Below are 15,556 nucleotides of genomic sequence, written 5' to 3'. Positions count from 1 at the left end.
TTGCCGTCGAGCTCAGAGAAGGCTTCCTTGGAGCCCGTTATGTGGTTGCTGGCGTCGGAGTTCAGGTACCACCGTGCTCCTGCTCGTTGTCCACACGTTCGAGGTGGACTTGGGCGCGCGGTTCATCGAGGTTGACAACCTTGAGAGCCTTGCCGTGCCCTTCCACCGCCATCACCTCTCCCTTCTCCTTGGCCTCAACGTCGTGCAGCGCACAGAACGTCGCCTTCAGGAGAGTGGCCTCATCATCCTTATCAGCCTGCGTTAAAGGAGCCTCAGTCTTCTTCTCCTACTTGCGATTTGGGCACTCCTTTGCCCAATGACCCATCTTCCCGCAACGTCGGTAGGCGTTGGGATCGACCTTCTTCTCCGAAGAAGCCTTGCCGTGGCGCTTGCCATCGCCACCGTGGCTAGAGGAGGCTTCCCCGGACATCTTCTCCTTCATCCGGGCAGCCTACTCCTCTGTCAGCAGCAGCTTGCCGCTGTCCGTCGTTGCTGTGGCCTGCTCCATGCGCTCATCCACTGCCCGCAGACGACTTGTCACATCCTCAATGGTGAGGGTGGACAAGTCCAGCATCGTCTCTATGGAGCGAGCGATCTGGGTGTACTTCACCGGCATAGAGTGGAGATACTTGAAGACCGTCTCTTTTTCGTCGATGGTGACGCCGTGGCTCCTCAGCTTGCTGATGAGCGACTGCAGGCGGAGGGAGAAGCCCTCCACCGACTCACCATCCTTGAACTTGAGGTTAGCGTACTCCTGCTTCAGCAGCTAGGTCGTCGCCTTCTTTGCGCGGTCGGAGCCGACGCGCATCGCTGCAATGGCCTTCCACGTCTCCTTAGCACAGTTCTTCGACCCAACGGCTCCGTGTACTCCGCTGGCACAGCAGCGAGGATAGCCTCCAACGCTGACATGTCGTCTTCTTCGTTGTCGCTGCTCTTGTCAATGGTATTCCAGAGCTGTCGGGTTCTGAGCTTGACCTTCATGGTCACCGCCCACTCGCCATAATTGTTGCGAGTTAGTGTCGGCCAACTGGTGCAGCTGACTTCCCGCACCGTGCGCACGACGATCTCCTATCGTGGCTAGGCAGCCACAGCAGCGTCGCTGCTGTCGCCCATCTCCGAACCGTCCGTCGTCGGTAGTGGTTATTCCGGCGATGGCGCTTGTATGGCTCCAATACCACTTGTTGGTCCCTCGGCTGCCCTGCACAGATAAGCAGTAAGCTTACCAGAACACTCATTCACTATGGCTAGAGGTAGAAGAAGATATTGAGAACAGCTCACACACAGATAACACAAGCCCAACGCTAGTACCTCTACCAGGTACATAGTAGTTGGTGAGTACACCAACTACCTACTGGATGTGGCAAACTGAACTGCTCTTTTGCATTGCCTTAGATGTGATATATATACAAGTACTAGTACCTCTACCAGGTACATAGTAGTTGGTGAGTACACTAGCTACCTACTCCTAAGGTACACCAATTACTCCTAGTACTAGCAGTACAAAGCTTAAATCAGCCCACTACCAAGACATGGCTGATGTAATAGTTACCAACTAATGTACTAAAGTGGCCTATTGCCATACTGCTACAACAGTAGAGACTGGACAGCCGAGCTGACCAAATTCCAACTGCTGCAGCAAGAGGGAGGGAGATTAGCATCAGATTACGTCTTACAATAGTCTATCAGCAGGAAAACACTTATTGTTCTATACAGACATTGTAGTTTTACTGTGTTAAGTCATACGGCTTGTTAATAGGTCCAGCTGTGCATACTTTAGCATTTGTACTCAAAATGTCTGATAGTTTTGAAAACATGGGAAGTCTTGTTAGTGTTGCTAATTCGTCTTGGTAGCAAAAAAACTAAATATCATTACCTGTTAAGTAGGATTCGTAAAAAACTAAATATCATTACCTGTTAAGTAGGATTCGTTTGTGGTTGTACGCATGCATTATCTTTTTACTTGTTTTCAGATGGTTTTAGTATTCTTCATTGACAAGCCCATCTGTTCTTCCGCTGTGAAGTCCTGACGTATGAACTAGTCTTTCAGGTCCTGCTTGGGTAGTGTTGAATATTTGGCATGCTTTAATCCATAAATATGACATCGCATACACCATGTCACATTACATGAGCAATCCATTCATAGCATATGCGGATATGCTACTGAACCTAGTTGTAGCGAATCGTAACCACAATATCATAGCACACATTGTCATATAAACTAGAGATGAGTTTAGTTTGTACCCTTGAGTGGAACCCGCGTGCGTGTGGTCCCCCAACTAACCAACAAGCTTCATATTTAAGTTGAGCACCTTCTTAGTGAGTGTACCATGTGGTACTAATCCCACTCCAACTTAGCACTTATTGTGGACCTTTGGAATTCCTTTGATTAATTGCTAGACTAACCATGGGCCAAGCCCAATTAATCCAACAATCCCACCAAATTTCAAAGGTGCATAATGAATGCCCTCGGTTCTAGAGTTGTTTGATATACCAGTGTTTCGATGGAGACTGTTAAGTTGAAGATCCATCTAGAAAAGGGGTTATACTTACCCACAACTGAACAATGGACTATGTCTTGAATTGACAGTTTCATGTGTAACAAGCTTTACCCAATTCCTTAACTGATACAAGGTTGTCTAAAGCATCCCCTCTAGTTAGAGCATATAAGTCAAACTTCATGCCTTTTCATGAGTATCCAGGGATCACCAAAATATCATACTGTGACCAGCAGTCGAACTCACATAGGTGTGTTCTTTCTAAGATGCCCTGTAGGCTGGCATCTCTGCTTAGATAAGCCACTCGGATCACATTAAGGTATACACTAACCTGCCATACAGTAAAGAAGAGAAGTGCATCACTGAAGAGATGAACCATGTAAGGGTCTCTTTTCTCAGTTTACCAACAGTTTGTTTCGCCATCCTACTTCACGGGATCTCCGGTCAAATAGGACATGTTACCACTAAGTTAGACCTCATGTGGGTCTCGAGCCCATCTCACTCGATGCACTATCACATTGCGTGATAGTCCCTTTGTGAATTGATCTGTCAGATTTTTAGACATGAACATAGTCCAACGCTCACTCTGGAGTTTCTCAATTTTTTGACAGATTTCAACCACCGCTTTACATGCCTAGCTGTCTTCATGTTGTCCTTGGAATTGTTCACCTTTACTATCACTGTTTGGTTGTCATAGTTCATTGAAATCGCAGGTATAGGTTTTTCATCCATTGGCAAATCCATAAGGAGTTTATGAAGCCATTCAGCCTCAACAGTGCTGCTAGTTCTGCTTCCATTGTTGATCTTGTTATGATGGTCTTGTAAGACTTCCAGGAAACCGCGCCACCTCCAAGTGTGAAAGTATGTATTCACTTGTGGCTTTCAACTCATCAGTATCAGATATCCAATTTGCATCACTATAGCCCTCGAGTACTTTCGGGTACCCAGCATGGTGAATCCCATAGCTTGCTGTTGCCTTTAGATAGCACATCACTCTCTCAAGAGCACGCCAGTGATCATCTCCCAGATTTGAAACAAGCCGGCTTAGCTTGCTCACAGCAAACGAGATGTCAGGCCTCGTGGCGCTAGCTAAATTCATTAGCGAGCCAATGATTTGGGAGTATCTCAATTGATCCCTCGTTATACTTCGGTTGTTCCTTAGGATCACACTTGATCATAAGGAGTGGAAACTGGCTTGCAGTCACTATAACCAAAACGACTTAAGACCTCCACATAGTGGGATTGCACAAGTGTAACCCCACCATTTTCTCCTCTCAGTAGCTTAATGTTTAGTATTACATCAGCCAATCCTAAATCTTTCATGTCAAAACTCTTTGACTGAAAATCCTTGGCCTCCTCAATCACAGTGAGGCTGGTCCCAATGATCAGCATGTCATCGACATACAAACACATGATCACTCCTCCACCATAGCGGTAGTATACACATTTGTCAGCTTCGTTCGCAACAAAGCCAACAGATGTCAAGGTTTTCTCAATTTTTTCATGCCATTGCTTAGGTGCCTGTTTTAGGCCATACAAAGACTTTAATAATTTACACACATTTCCTTCTTGACCTTCTACTACAAAACCGTCAGTCTGATCCATGTAGATTTCCTCATTTAACTTTCCATTTAGTAAAGTTGTCTTAACATCCATTTGATGAACTAGAAGAACATGAGAGGCAGCTAGGGCAAGTAGTACTCACATTGTGCTCAATCGGGCCACTGGTGAATAAGTATCAAAGAAGTCCTCGCCTTCTTTCTAGGTATAACCCTTAGCCATAAACCTTGCCTTGTACTTTTCAATAGTACCATCAGGCCTAAGCTTCTTCTTCAACACCCATTTACATAAGGCTTGAACCCATAAGGACGATCATCGATTTCTCAAGTTCCATTAGACATAATAGAATCCATCTCACTCTGTACTGCTTCCTTCCAATAGTCAGTGTCGGGAAAGGAATATGCCCCTTCTTTGGTTCTTGGTGTATCATCCACAAGGTATACAGTGAAGTCATCACCAAAGGACTTTGCACTCCTATGTCTCTTACTCTTATGAGTAACTCCATTATTATCCTCAGGATTTTCCACAAATGTTTGTTCAACATTTTCTAACAGCACAAAAGAATTAGGTGAAATAGTAGGTTCTTGACTAGATGTGCTAGGTACATCTTATTTCATTGGAAATTCATTCTAAAAAAATGTAACATCTCAGGTACTCCAGATTTTATAATTAAAAATCTATGACCCACGCTCTTCAGAGCATAACCGAGGAACACAATATACAGTCTTTGGTCCAAGTTTGCACTTCTTGATAATTGACACATTCACTTTGGCCAAGCATCCCTAGGTGCGTAAGTATGAGAAAGTCAACCTTTTCTTTTCATATTCCTGAAATGGTGTTATTTCTTTCAGTCCTTGAGGAAGGTAAGTCGCCCCTGACTCGACTGAACAACGGATGTTCCAAAAGTGGAACAGGTTACGTTCTCAGACCCGACCTAGCAATAGAGCCTCACCCCAACATTATTTGGAAAGTCCTGCAGTATCGAACATGGCGTTAACCAAATCAGTTAGAGTGCGGTTCTTTCTTTCGGCAATCACATTTGATTGTGGGGAATAGGGAGGCATCCTCATGAATAATTTCATGTTCCTCACACCACCAGCGTGCTTGATGTGTGGGAGCCCGCACCATCTTCCCGAGCGCGTCGAAGCTTGGGTGCTCGAACAGGCATGCCAGCCATGGCTCTTCCTCGTGCCTTACCGTGAGGCACACGGTTGCACAATCTTCAGATCGAGCATATTCAACTGGTTCTTGGAGCGTTTTACCTTGGCGAGACGCGCTCGTGGTTACGGATGCACAGGATGCCGTTGTCAACGAGGACTTGGCACCCGCGCTCGTCAAGCTGTCCGATGCTGACAATGCCTGAGCGCAGCCTTTAGATGTAGACATGTAGTACACATCCGTCAATGCTCGATGCTCGCCATTCTGGCACTTGAAGATGATGGAGCCACACCGTCGAGCCGTCGCCAAACTTCACGGAGCCGCCCACGTTGCCGTCCAGCTCCGCAAATGCCTCCTTGTCGCTGGTCATGAGGTTGCTGGCCCTTGAGTCTAGGTACCACATCTGCTCCACGTCGCTGCCCTCACTCCCAATGTGAACCTGAGCGCGCGACTCGTCGATGGAGATGCTCTTCTCCACCCTCGACTTGGCTCTTTGACCGCATTGTTCAGCGCACACACCATCAGGAGAGTCGGCTCGTCGTCATTTGCCTGTGCGAGATGCTCATGCTCCTTCTTACCTTCTTTGGATTCTTGCAATCCCAGGCCCGATGGCCAGTCTTCCCGCACCTGCGACAAGTGTCCTTATCGAGAGGACGTGTCACATCACCGCCGTCCTTCTTCATCTTTTGCGGGGCCTTGCCGCGGCGCTTCCCTGCGCCACCGTGGCTGCATGACTCGGAGGAGCCTTCGCCAATCTGCCGCTCGCGCATGTGAGCCGCCCACTCCTCGGTCAATAGTAGTTTGCCACCGGGTGTCATCGTCCTTGTTTCCGCGTAGTCCTCGGCCGCCTTCAGGCGCCTGTCACGTCCTCCAGAGTGAGCGTCAACGGGTTAATCAGCGTCTCAGTAGAGAGAGCGATTTGCGCGTACATGGTGGGCACCACCCCCAAGTACTTGCCGGATGACTTCCTCGACGCTAATGACGATGCCAAGCGCCGCTAGCTAGCTGACTAGTGACGGCAACCGTAGAGCGAAATCATGCACCACCTCGACGTCGTGAAATGCCAGCGCCTCGTACTCCCGCCGAAGCTGCTGTGGCTTCACCTTCTTTGCGTGGTTCGACCCGACGCGCATGGCCTTGAGGGCGTCCCAAGCAAGCTTCGTGGAGTCCTTGCTCCCAAGCGACTTCACATACTCCGACAGCACGGTGGACAGGATCGCCTCCATCGCCACGCAGTCCTCTTCTTCGTCCTCGGTGCCGATCTCGATGGCGCGCCACAGCTTCCGTGCATGCAACTTCACCTTCATCAGCACCGCCTACTCGCCATAGTCTCTGTGAGTTTGGACTGGCCAGTTGGCCCCGCCAACCTCCCGCACGGTCTTCTACATGACGACTTCTCGGCGCTCTGGTGACCAGGACTGCCACGGTGGAGACCTGGCTCTGCTGCGGCCCGAACTGCCATTGCCTTCTTGCGCCATCGCTGGTGATCAACGGGACTCTGGCACCACTTGTTGGCCCTTGACCTTCACCACGATTAGCTCACCACCACCCGCACACTCACATACTCAATGCTAGGTAGAAGAACTCTAAGAACAGAGAGCACACACACACCACGAGCACAACACTGAACTCTGAATATGTGATGCAGCTGAACTGAATGTTACATTACCATGGTTGCATATTTATATATAGAGGGGTAGGTCCAGTTTGTGTGTGAACTGGAACCAGTGAAGGTGGGCTGCTGTACTGCAGTAAAAAAACTACTGTCCTTGCTGCAGGATAAGCCTTGACTGAAGATTGGTCTGCAATTGCAGACTTCTGTGCAAGACCAGCAGCAGATTATTCAACAGATAGTCTCCTCAGCCTGATCACAGAAGGGACAAGCAGCCGGGTGAGGCAGACCACATTTTGCAAGGCGATCTGCCATCCAACACTGGTTGTTGAGAGCTAGTCAAATGAAGAACTTGCACCGCAGTGGAGCCCAAGTCTTGTACACCTGCCTCCAGGGAGCAAATTTGATAGTTCCCACAAAGAATGCCGCAAATTTACTGCTATACTGTCCTGATGCTGTCAGCTTCCAGCGGTGTTGGTCTTGAACATCCTGCTGAAGAATCATATCATTCCACCAGACTTGTACAGTGAGCCCCCTTGATGTCAAACACCCAGCTCCGGTTATAGCTTGAGCAACTGTTTGGCTTTTGATAATTTGCTTTGGAACCTTTAGGATAATGCAAGATCACACAAGGATTTCCCATGTAACCATTTGTCATGCCAAAAAAGTGTTCTGCAGTCACCTATAACTGAGGTGACTGAGATGGTAAACAACACAACTGAATTGGGATGCACAGGGATATCATGGCGAGCCCATGGACAATCAGGTTGTGTCTTCTTTAGCCATAACCATTTCATCTTCAGAGCCCAACCAAGTACTTCTAAATCAAGTATTCCCAGTCCACCAAGATCAATTGGCCTCTTTACTCGTCCCCAGCAACAAGGCAATGTCCACTATTCAGCTCCTTGCGACATTTCCACAGAAAAGCTCTTTGAATCTTGTCCATGGTTTTGATAGCCCATTTGCTAAATTCCAGTGAGCTGATAACTAGGTAGTGCTGTGAGTACTGTGCAAACAAGTCAGCTTTACATAACAGTAAATGCACCTTTGTTAAGGCATGGGAAGCACCTCTATTGTGCTGGTAGAGTTGTTGGGTGCATGATCAGCAGTGTTCATCTCCTGGTGCCCACATTTAGAAGATAAAATGATATAGCCAAACACTAGCATATATATGAAAAAGAGGACTACTAGAAATAGCTAAACATCAAAAGACAAGACGTTCAGGAGCACATGTGTATATTGTGTTCCCTTTCCATTTGGTGCATTGGTGGAATCAAAGTTGGACACTTTGGAACCAATGTGTCTTTTTTCCTCGAACAATGCAGGAGAGCTGCGTGTCATTTCATCATTAAGAAGAAGATATAGTATACAAAGAGGGGGGTTAGTCCCTCCCAATGGGAGAGAAGAATACACACCACCATGACCACAGAAACAGACTCAGCCCATAATGATCTAGGACGAGCGACCTAGCAAGTAGCTCATGCAACTTGGAGGCCCCTGCCAGGCACCACATGCTACTCATTGCCAAGTGATTGCAGCAGCACTTCAATGTTAGGCCTAGCACCCTCAAACACACAAGCATTCCGATGCTTCCATAATTCCCAAGCAACTAGGATGATTAGGGTGTTGAGACCCTTGTGCTCATTTTTTTGAACGCTTTTAATAGCGCAACACCACCAGCCGGAGAAACGATCATTCATCCCTTGAGGAGCTAGTCAGCAGGTCGAGCCTCTGGAAAATTAAAGCCCAAGCTTCCCGAGCAAACACACAAGAAATGAGGATATGCTGGATATTTTCCTCTGCCTGGTCACAAAGCGGACATGCTGCTGGATGAGGAAGCCCGCGCTTAGCAAGACGATCAATGTGCCTTTGGATGGTATCGCTGCCAATATGGTCAGGGCCATGTTACTTGCTGATGAGGCTCAGCTTTGGCCGATGGCTGGTGCGAAAGGGACCTCCTTATTGTCGGCCCTTATCCCTAGTGACTAGATCGTTCCAGGTTGTTTGTTCTTGTATGAAAAAGATGTGTTTGTAATTTGTGAACCTATGGGTGTGTGGGTGTGGGTGTAATCGGGATTCTTTACCCTTTCTTCTTTAATATAATGATACACAGCTCTCTTGCATGTTCAAGAAAAAAAAATATTTGAGGACAAATTCGATGACATATTATAAGGTATCTGTATTTAATCACTAGCTGCAATTACATTCACTTTTTGTTATCGTAGTCAATGTATTTATTTGTTTGTCCTTAGTATTGTTCTCAATTCTGCATAAAATGTTGCAACATGATACTTCTACTGATCTGGACAGTTGGAGGACATATATGCAAGCTTGTTTCTTGTGAAATGTGATGCAATTTTGAATAGAGCGAATCATCGTCAAGGAGAAAAACAAACAAAAATGACAAAGTTCTGCAGTGGGATATGCTTATTCTTTGTACTTATTTGTGTTATTTGGGCTCCTATGTTGGTATGCGACTATAATCTTCCAGAATAATTACACTGTCCTTTCCAAAGTGCTTACCTATTTTTTTTTTTACAGTTGCATAAACATGATACTTTTTACATTTGTGATTTCAATAAACCATAGAGGATTGTCCCCATTTTCTTCATCAAATCTACTTTCCCTTGAGTACAAATGACTTACTTTCTGCTAAATACAGAAAACAGGCTATCTGGCTATACCTCTGTAACATCCTCTCTCTACCATATATGATTCAATTGTGCAAACTTATTTTGCTAATAGCCAAAGTCTATTTTCCAACATTAATGTTGTTCCCCTTTTCTTTCAGTCAAATGGTTAGCACAACTTAATTATCGTATATCTAATGCTATGCGCTCTTGCAATGTCTTAAGACACTCCTTTCTCTTCCAAAATTTCAGATTTATAGTAGTGGTAACCCTACAAATATTGCCAACCCCATTGTTGATGTAAGTGTTAAGATTGATATAAAGGCACTTGGTGGGAGATTAACCTTGTTTAAGACTACTGCTTGTGAAAAAATACCTTGGAAGTACTTGAAGGCCTATGATGATGTTGATCCTCTAGATTACCTTGGTGCATACAATGTGGATGACATTCAGCTCATTTGCTGCCAGCCTGATGCATCAACAATGTGGTTGATACCTCCTCCAGTCCAAAGCAGATTTATCCAATCCCTTGAGGAGAGAGAGATGCTTTTTGGAAAGATGGAACTTATTTTAAATTGGGATTTTCTCAGAACTAGACCAAAAGGGAAGGAATTAGTGCGATATGAATCTCCTATTGAACACTGCCCGAGTGTAGATGATGTTAAACAAGTGCTTAATGGAACTGCAAACAGCTTCAGTATAATTGATGCTTACCCAAGGTATTTTCGAGTTACTGGATCAGGTGAAGTCCGGCGATTAGAAGCAGCGGTATGTTGTGAAGTTCTGGACTTACAGTTTTTGTTAGCTTTCCCTTTTCTCCAACTACACAGGAGAGCTGCGTGTCATTTCATTTCCCTAACAGAAGCTAAGTTGTTTTATTGTATCCATAACTGCAGATAGATTCAGTGAGTGGTGAATTGCTATTAAATAATGGTACTCCTTCTTGGTGGTCATTCTATGATACAAACCCGTCAGATTTGGCAGGCTGTCAAGGGCTGAATGGTCCCATGGCCATAGTTGTTTCTGAGGAGACACCTCGTATGTATCTATCCTTGTCCTGACTTCCTGCCAACCGTAGCATGATCTTTAAAATCTGATAAAAAATAAAAAATAAAATTATAATTTTACATTGTATGAAGATGCTGATTGTTTAACAACCACAATTATGTAGTAATGTTTAGCCTGTACTCATCTCTGGTGTTGCCTCAAACTTAGTCTGACAATTTATATATCTCCTTTTCTTCTGTCCAGAGGGCATTATTGGCGAAACACTCAGTAAATTTAGCATATGGAGTTTATACATTACTTTTGTTCTAGCTGTTGCAAGATTTATTAGGCTGCAGTGCTCAGACTTGAGAATGAGAATACCATATGAGAACCTTCCATCTTGTGACAGGTATATCACATATATGTGAGAATGTTCTACTTTTTTTTTTGGAGATATGAACTCTTTGAGGACCTACTAAACAAGAGTGGAGAAAGGGACAAAATTGAACCAAGTATTCTGAATATTTTGTGGGGACATTTGGTCTTATGTCTTTGGGAAATAATTATCTGTAATTGTCATCATTTATTTTCTTAATTCATTCTGTGCAACTGCTTCCAAAATTCCCGTTTAATATGCTAATATTTGGGTCAGCAAACAAATAAGAAATGTACAACCGTCCCTGCATCTTTCTTTATCCTTGTCCTATTCCTTATCCACTTTTTGCGAAAAAAGGATTGAACATCAATTCTTATGAAATTCGTTTCGTAGGGAAGTTTCCTATAAAACCGTTTCGAATAGAGGATTGGACTTCAATTCTTATGAAATTTGTTTGGAGTTGCTTGTTTTATAGGAATTTTGGAGGATTTCTATCATGAGGTCTAACCTCATGGATATAGATATCATTTAATTTAATTCTCCAATTGGTCATTTGTTTTCTCAATCCTTCATTTCCCACTTGTATTCTGGCAAAATCATGTGTAAAACTTTTGCTTCTTGTTGCCACTACTGTTGGGCACTACTCAGCAGTGTTCTAATAAGGTGGTTGTGCTTGAGGCAATCTTTGGGAGAGATCAATGGAGCATGAAGTTGGATGCCACGACTGAACAAATGTGGTGGTAAATCATGGCATGGTCCACAATGGCAAGCTTTGCCTCCATAACTTCCATGTGTCTTTAGTTGTCCTGCCATTCCCGCCATTTCTGTATTAACTAGTCTTTGGTGCTGCCATGTATTGCTGCACAGTTATCATCTTGGATGCGACAACAGATAACATCTGCTCAGACCTTGCAGCAAGCATACGTTAGCTCATAGTGGTGGTATGAGAGAACTTTTCCTAAACCTGTTCTAATTAAAAAAGTTTTCACAGGCATATGCACAGATATGAGAGTGCTAATTTTCTGTCACTGTTTTCTTGTGCATCTTTATGCTTCAGAATGATAAAGTTCAATACCTATCTTTATCAGATTCCATTTTTATACTTTGTTTCCTATGCAAGCAAACTGAGCAAGCTGCAACAAAAATTCAAATAGTGACAGTACAAACAAACTGAAACATTTTTGGAATGCATTTTATTGTCAATATTTGCTAGGAGTAAAAATGATATACCTGCCTTTTGTAGGCTACTTGACATCTGTGAAGGAATATATGCAGCAAGAGCTGAAGGCGAGTTAGAAGTGGAAGAAGTTCTGTATTGGACATTGGTAAATATCTACAGATCACCACATATGCTGCTTGAATATACAAAGCCTGACTAGGGCACCCATTCAGCAATTTTTTCCATGTAATGTAGTAATGTACAAGTAGAATACATTTTCTTTCCTTTGAGGTCTGGCCCTATTCGCTGGGAGGAATCTAGATGAATCTGGAGGAATTTGTGAGAATGAACAGTATTTTCCATCCGCGCACAGTGAAATCCGGCTGGTTTTTCAACCAGCCCAAAGCTAACTTAAACCCCCCCCCCCCCCCGCTTGTGTCATAGGACAAAATCATGCAAATAGGCTTTGTAGTTATAATTCTTCTTTGCTAACATGTATACGGTTGACCATTGTATTTTTTTTTGGAAAATGTATGTATACATCAAAGTTTCATTGTGAAAGTTATCTCAAGTTAATAAAATGTGTTAAAAGTGTTGCGAAGAAAAATGTAATCCATGCCATCCCAATGCAAAATGTCTTCAGATATATCTTGCATTGTCTTCAGCTTTTGGTTCATTTACCCAGGTATGTCTTCAGCTCTATGATTTTCTATTCTATATGCCTGCTAAATTTGCATTGACCCCTACTCAATATGTTACCGTTCCAAAATTGCTGCTAGAGTTTGCATATAGACTTGGGGCTGGACACGGATATCCCCTGTGATGGTAATGTTCTTGAGGTGTCTGACTTGGATACTTGATGACTTCAAACCGAGGATCAAGAATTATCTTATTATTTTTGGAGGTACCTTCGACTTCTTCCTTCGACAGGAGTCTACTAAAATAATGCACATTGCAGTGCATTGATGTCTTTGCTGAGACTGAATAAAGTATTTGATTGATTTAATCTTTTAAGTGTGTAATATTTATACAGGATTATGTAAATTTGTTTGCATGCACCTTTGTCCTGAATGATGCGAAAATTTATGTCCTTTGTAAAATGCCTCCCCCATTTTTAGGCATATCATGTGTTCAGAACAACGTTAAATGTTCTGGTAGTTTGTATAGAAAAATTGACATTAGGAGACATCATAACAAAGAAACTGAACTTTGTTCAGTTGCATCTCCAAGTAGATAAATGGACAACTGAAGGAGCTTCCTCAGGGTGTCAAACATGCTTGTGAATTGATTCAGTAAAACTGATGCGTTAATCTTGAGATCTGGACATAATTCCTCAGGTTGTACTTGATCTTGCTCAGGTCATAGCTGAAGTGGCAACGTAGGACTCCTATTTCTCATAAGTCAGGGGTTAGGTGTTCGTTGAGCGTATCTGTTTCAAGAGAAAGATGAATTTGTTCTTACGTTTTTTTCCCCATATCATGTTAATCTTTTTTGAAGAAAATACTAGTTTAATCTTGTCATTCGAAAGTACGTGTGTTCAATGTTCAATTCGTTGGCCATGTTCGTTTCTTTTATAATCCAGTCATTTTCAGCCGAAACAGTGCTTTTCTCTCGCAACAAATCAGTCGGAACAGTATTTCGGTTTATTTTTTCAGCGAAGCGAACGGGACCGTTGTGACAAAAATAAGATTATCATTCTCGGTGGTTGATCGTTGTAGTCAACTCATTTCATTATCTATCTCGGTGGATCTATTTTGATCTCTTTGATATGTATTGATAATTTATCTTATAGTTTGTTAAGAAAGAACTTTATGTTTCACCCAAAAAAACCTGAAAAACATTAGCACCAGAATTAGCTAAATGATCACTGACAAATTCTTAGGTAAATAAAGCCGCTGAAGCACTACCACAAAATGGAACTCTAAGGGTGACTAATTTCTTTGATGGACTAGATTAAACCCTCGGGGAATATACCACTACATTGGCAATTTGTAGAAAAATTTCAATGAAATGTGTATTTCTTGAGTGCTAAGCCAAATTGAAAGTAATTGCATGTTTCATTGAGTGCTAGTTTGAACCGCCAATGGTAATTGCACTTTTTGGTGAGTGCTAGTTTCAACCGTCAAGGTAATTGCACATTTTCTTAAGTGTTATCACAAATTGCCAAGGTAATTCAGATTTCCTTGTGTGAAATTGTACATTTTCTTGAGTATATTTGAAACCGCCAAGGAAGTGCTAGTTTCCTTGAGTGTGTCAAGTAAATTGCTGTACGTAGCAAGGAAAAATCATGTTTTAAGTTCTTAAGAGTCATTTTTTAACTTTCCAAATGACTTCGGATGAAGATACAATCTAAATCAAAGTTGTAGAGCTTGAAGACATACAAATTCGTAGTTGATGACTTTTTCATTTAAAATTAGGTGTCCAAAAATTATGTTTTAAGTCCTTGGAGTTTCGATTTATTTTTAAAATTTTCCAAATGATCCTCAGACAAAGATACAACCTAAACCAAAGTTGTAGTACTCGACCACATATAAAACTTTTCAATTTAAAGCATTTTCATTTGACATTGTTTAGTCTCAAATAAGAAAGAAACATCCACTAAATCACAAATGACCGTTTGGTGTAGTGGAAAGTAACGTTCACCTGAAATCTTAAGTCACAGGTTTTATTCCTAGCTTGGGCAAATGTGTGTTTATTTCTTGTTTTTGTTATATACATCCTTGGGTCGGCGACATATATCCTTGAGGGCATTGGCCCTCGAAAAAAAATTCTTGGCAGTTGTTAGATATACCTTGGGGGTCATCGGCACTCAAGAAAATTATATTCCCTTCACACTGTTAAAAAAATTGACCCTTATATTATGTTAATAATGTCGTTCAAAATTTGACTTCATCTTTGTTTCCTTATCGGCTAAACGTTCAAGGAAATCATTTGTGGCGGTCGACACCCATGGTAATAGCTGTTTCCCTTGCTCTCTATTGTTGGCAGTCCTTCCTTGAGTGTTGAAGCCAAGAATAGTTTCTGTGGTGGTTTTATGGTTTCCTTGAAGGTTTATGACCTTCAAGGATATTTGTTTTGTGGTAATGTAACACCCTAGGCGCCACAAAAGTTCCAAGATGTAACTAACATCCCTTCCCACATGCAAGAGCGTGAAAACTCGACATCAAAACCCCTTCGTCAAAGTAAAACACAGAAGCAACGACAAGAACAAAACTATGATTAAGATAATTTTCATCGCTATGTTTTTTTAAACCACGAAGGATCTCCATGACTAATAAACTAAGCTTATTACAGCAAGCCAAAAACATCGTTATTATCTCTAAAAGTGGGTGAAACAGTGAAGATGTGCCGCTAATGCCCTCCCTTCAAGCGAATCATTTGAATCAAGCACCTGAAAAAAGATAATGGAGTGAGAATAAATCTCAGCAAGCAAACTGCCTGTTAATTAGACATCAATTTAATCATAGAAGAATACATGCCATTATAATCAATAAAAGGTTCATGATAAGATTATTAATCCAACAAAATTTCCATAAAGAAGTTAAGGACATGATATAAAATAAATGAAGAACCTCCACA

At 42.8% G+C, this 15,556-nt stretch overlaps 1 protein-coding gene across 1 annotated transcript in view; it reads left to right on the top strand.

The window, feature by feature from the left end:
- The window catches only part of LOC136456069 (piezo-type mechanosensitive ion channel homolog), an 80,362-nt gene extending 67,331 nt beyond the window's left edge, over positions 1 to 13,031 (top strand). The window contains 5 exon segments of the mRNA XM_066455827.1: positions 9,136 to 9,294; positions 9,708 to 10,223; positions 10,352 to 10,493; positions 10,707 to 10,851; positions 12,062 to 13,031. Coding sequence (XP_066311924.1) covers positions 9,136 to 9,294; positions 9,708 to 10,223; positions 10,352 to 10,493; positions 10,707 to 10,851; positions 12,062 to 12,197 — 1,098 coding nt within the window. The 3' untranslated portion in view covers positions 12,198 to 13,031.
- The last annotated feature ends 2,525 nt before the right edge of the window (positions 13,032 to 15,556 follow it).

The sequence above is a fragment of the Miscanthus floridulus genome, chromosome 6 (assembly GCF_019320115.1).
Source record: "Miscanthus floridulus cultivar M001 chromosome 6, ASM1932011v1, whole genome shotgun sequence".
NCBI lineage: Eukaryota > Viridiplantae > Streptophyta > Magnoliopsida > Poales > Poaceae > Miscanthus > Miscanthus floridulus.
The sequence above is the reverse complement of the archived record's forward strand: the minus strand, read 5'-3'. Positions and strand labels throughout refer to the sequence as shown.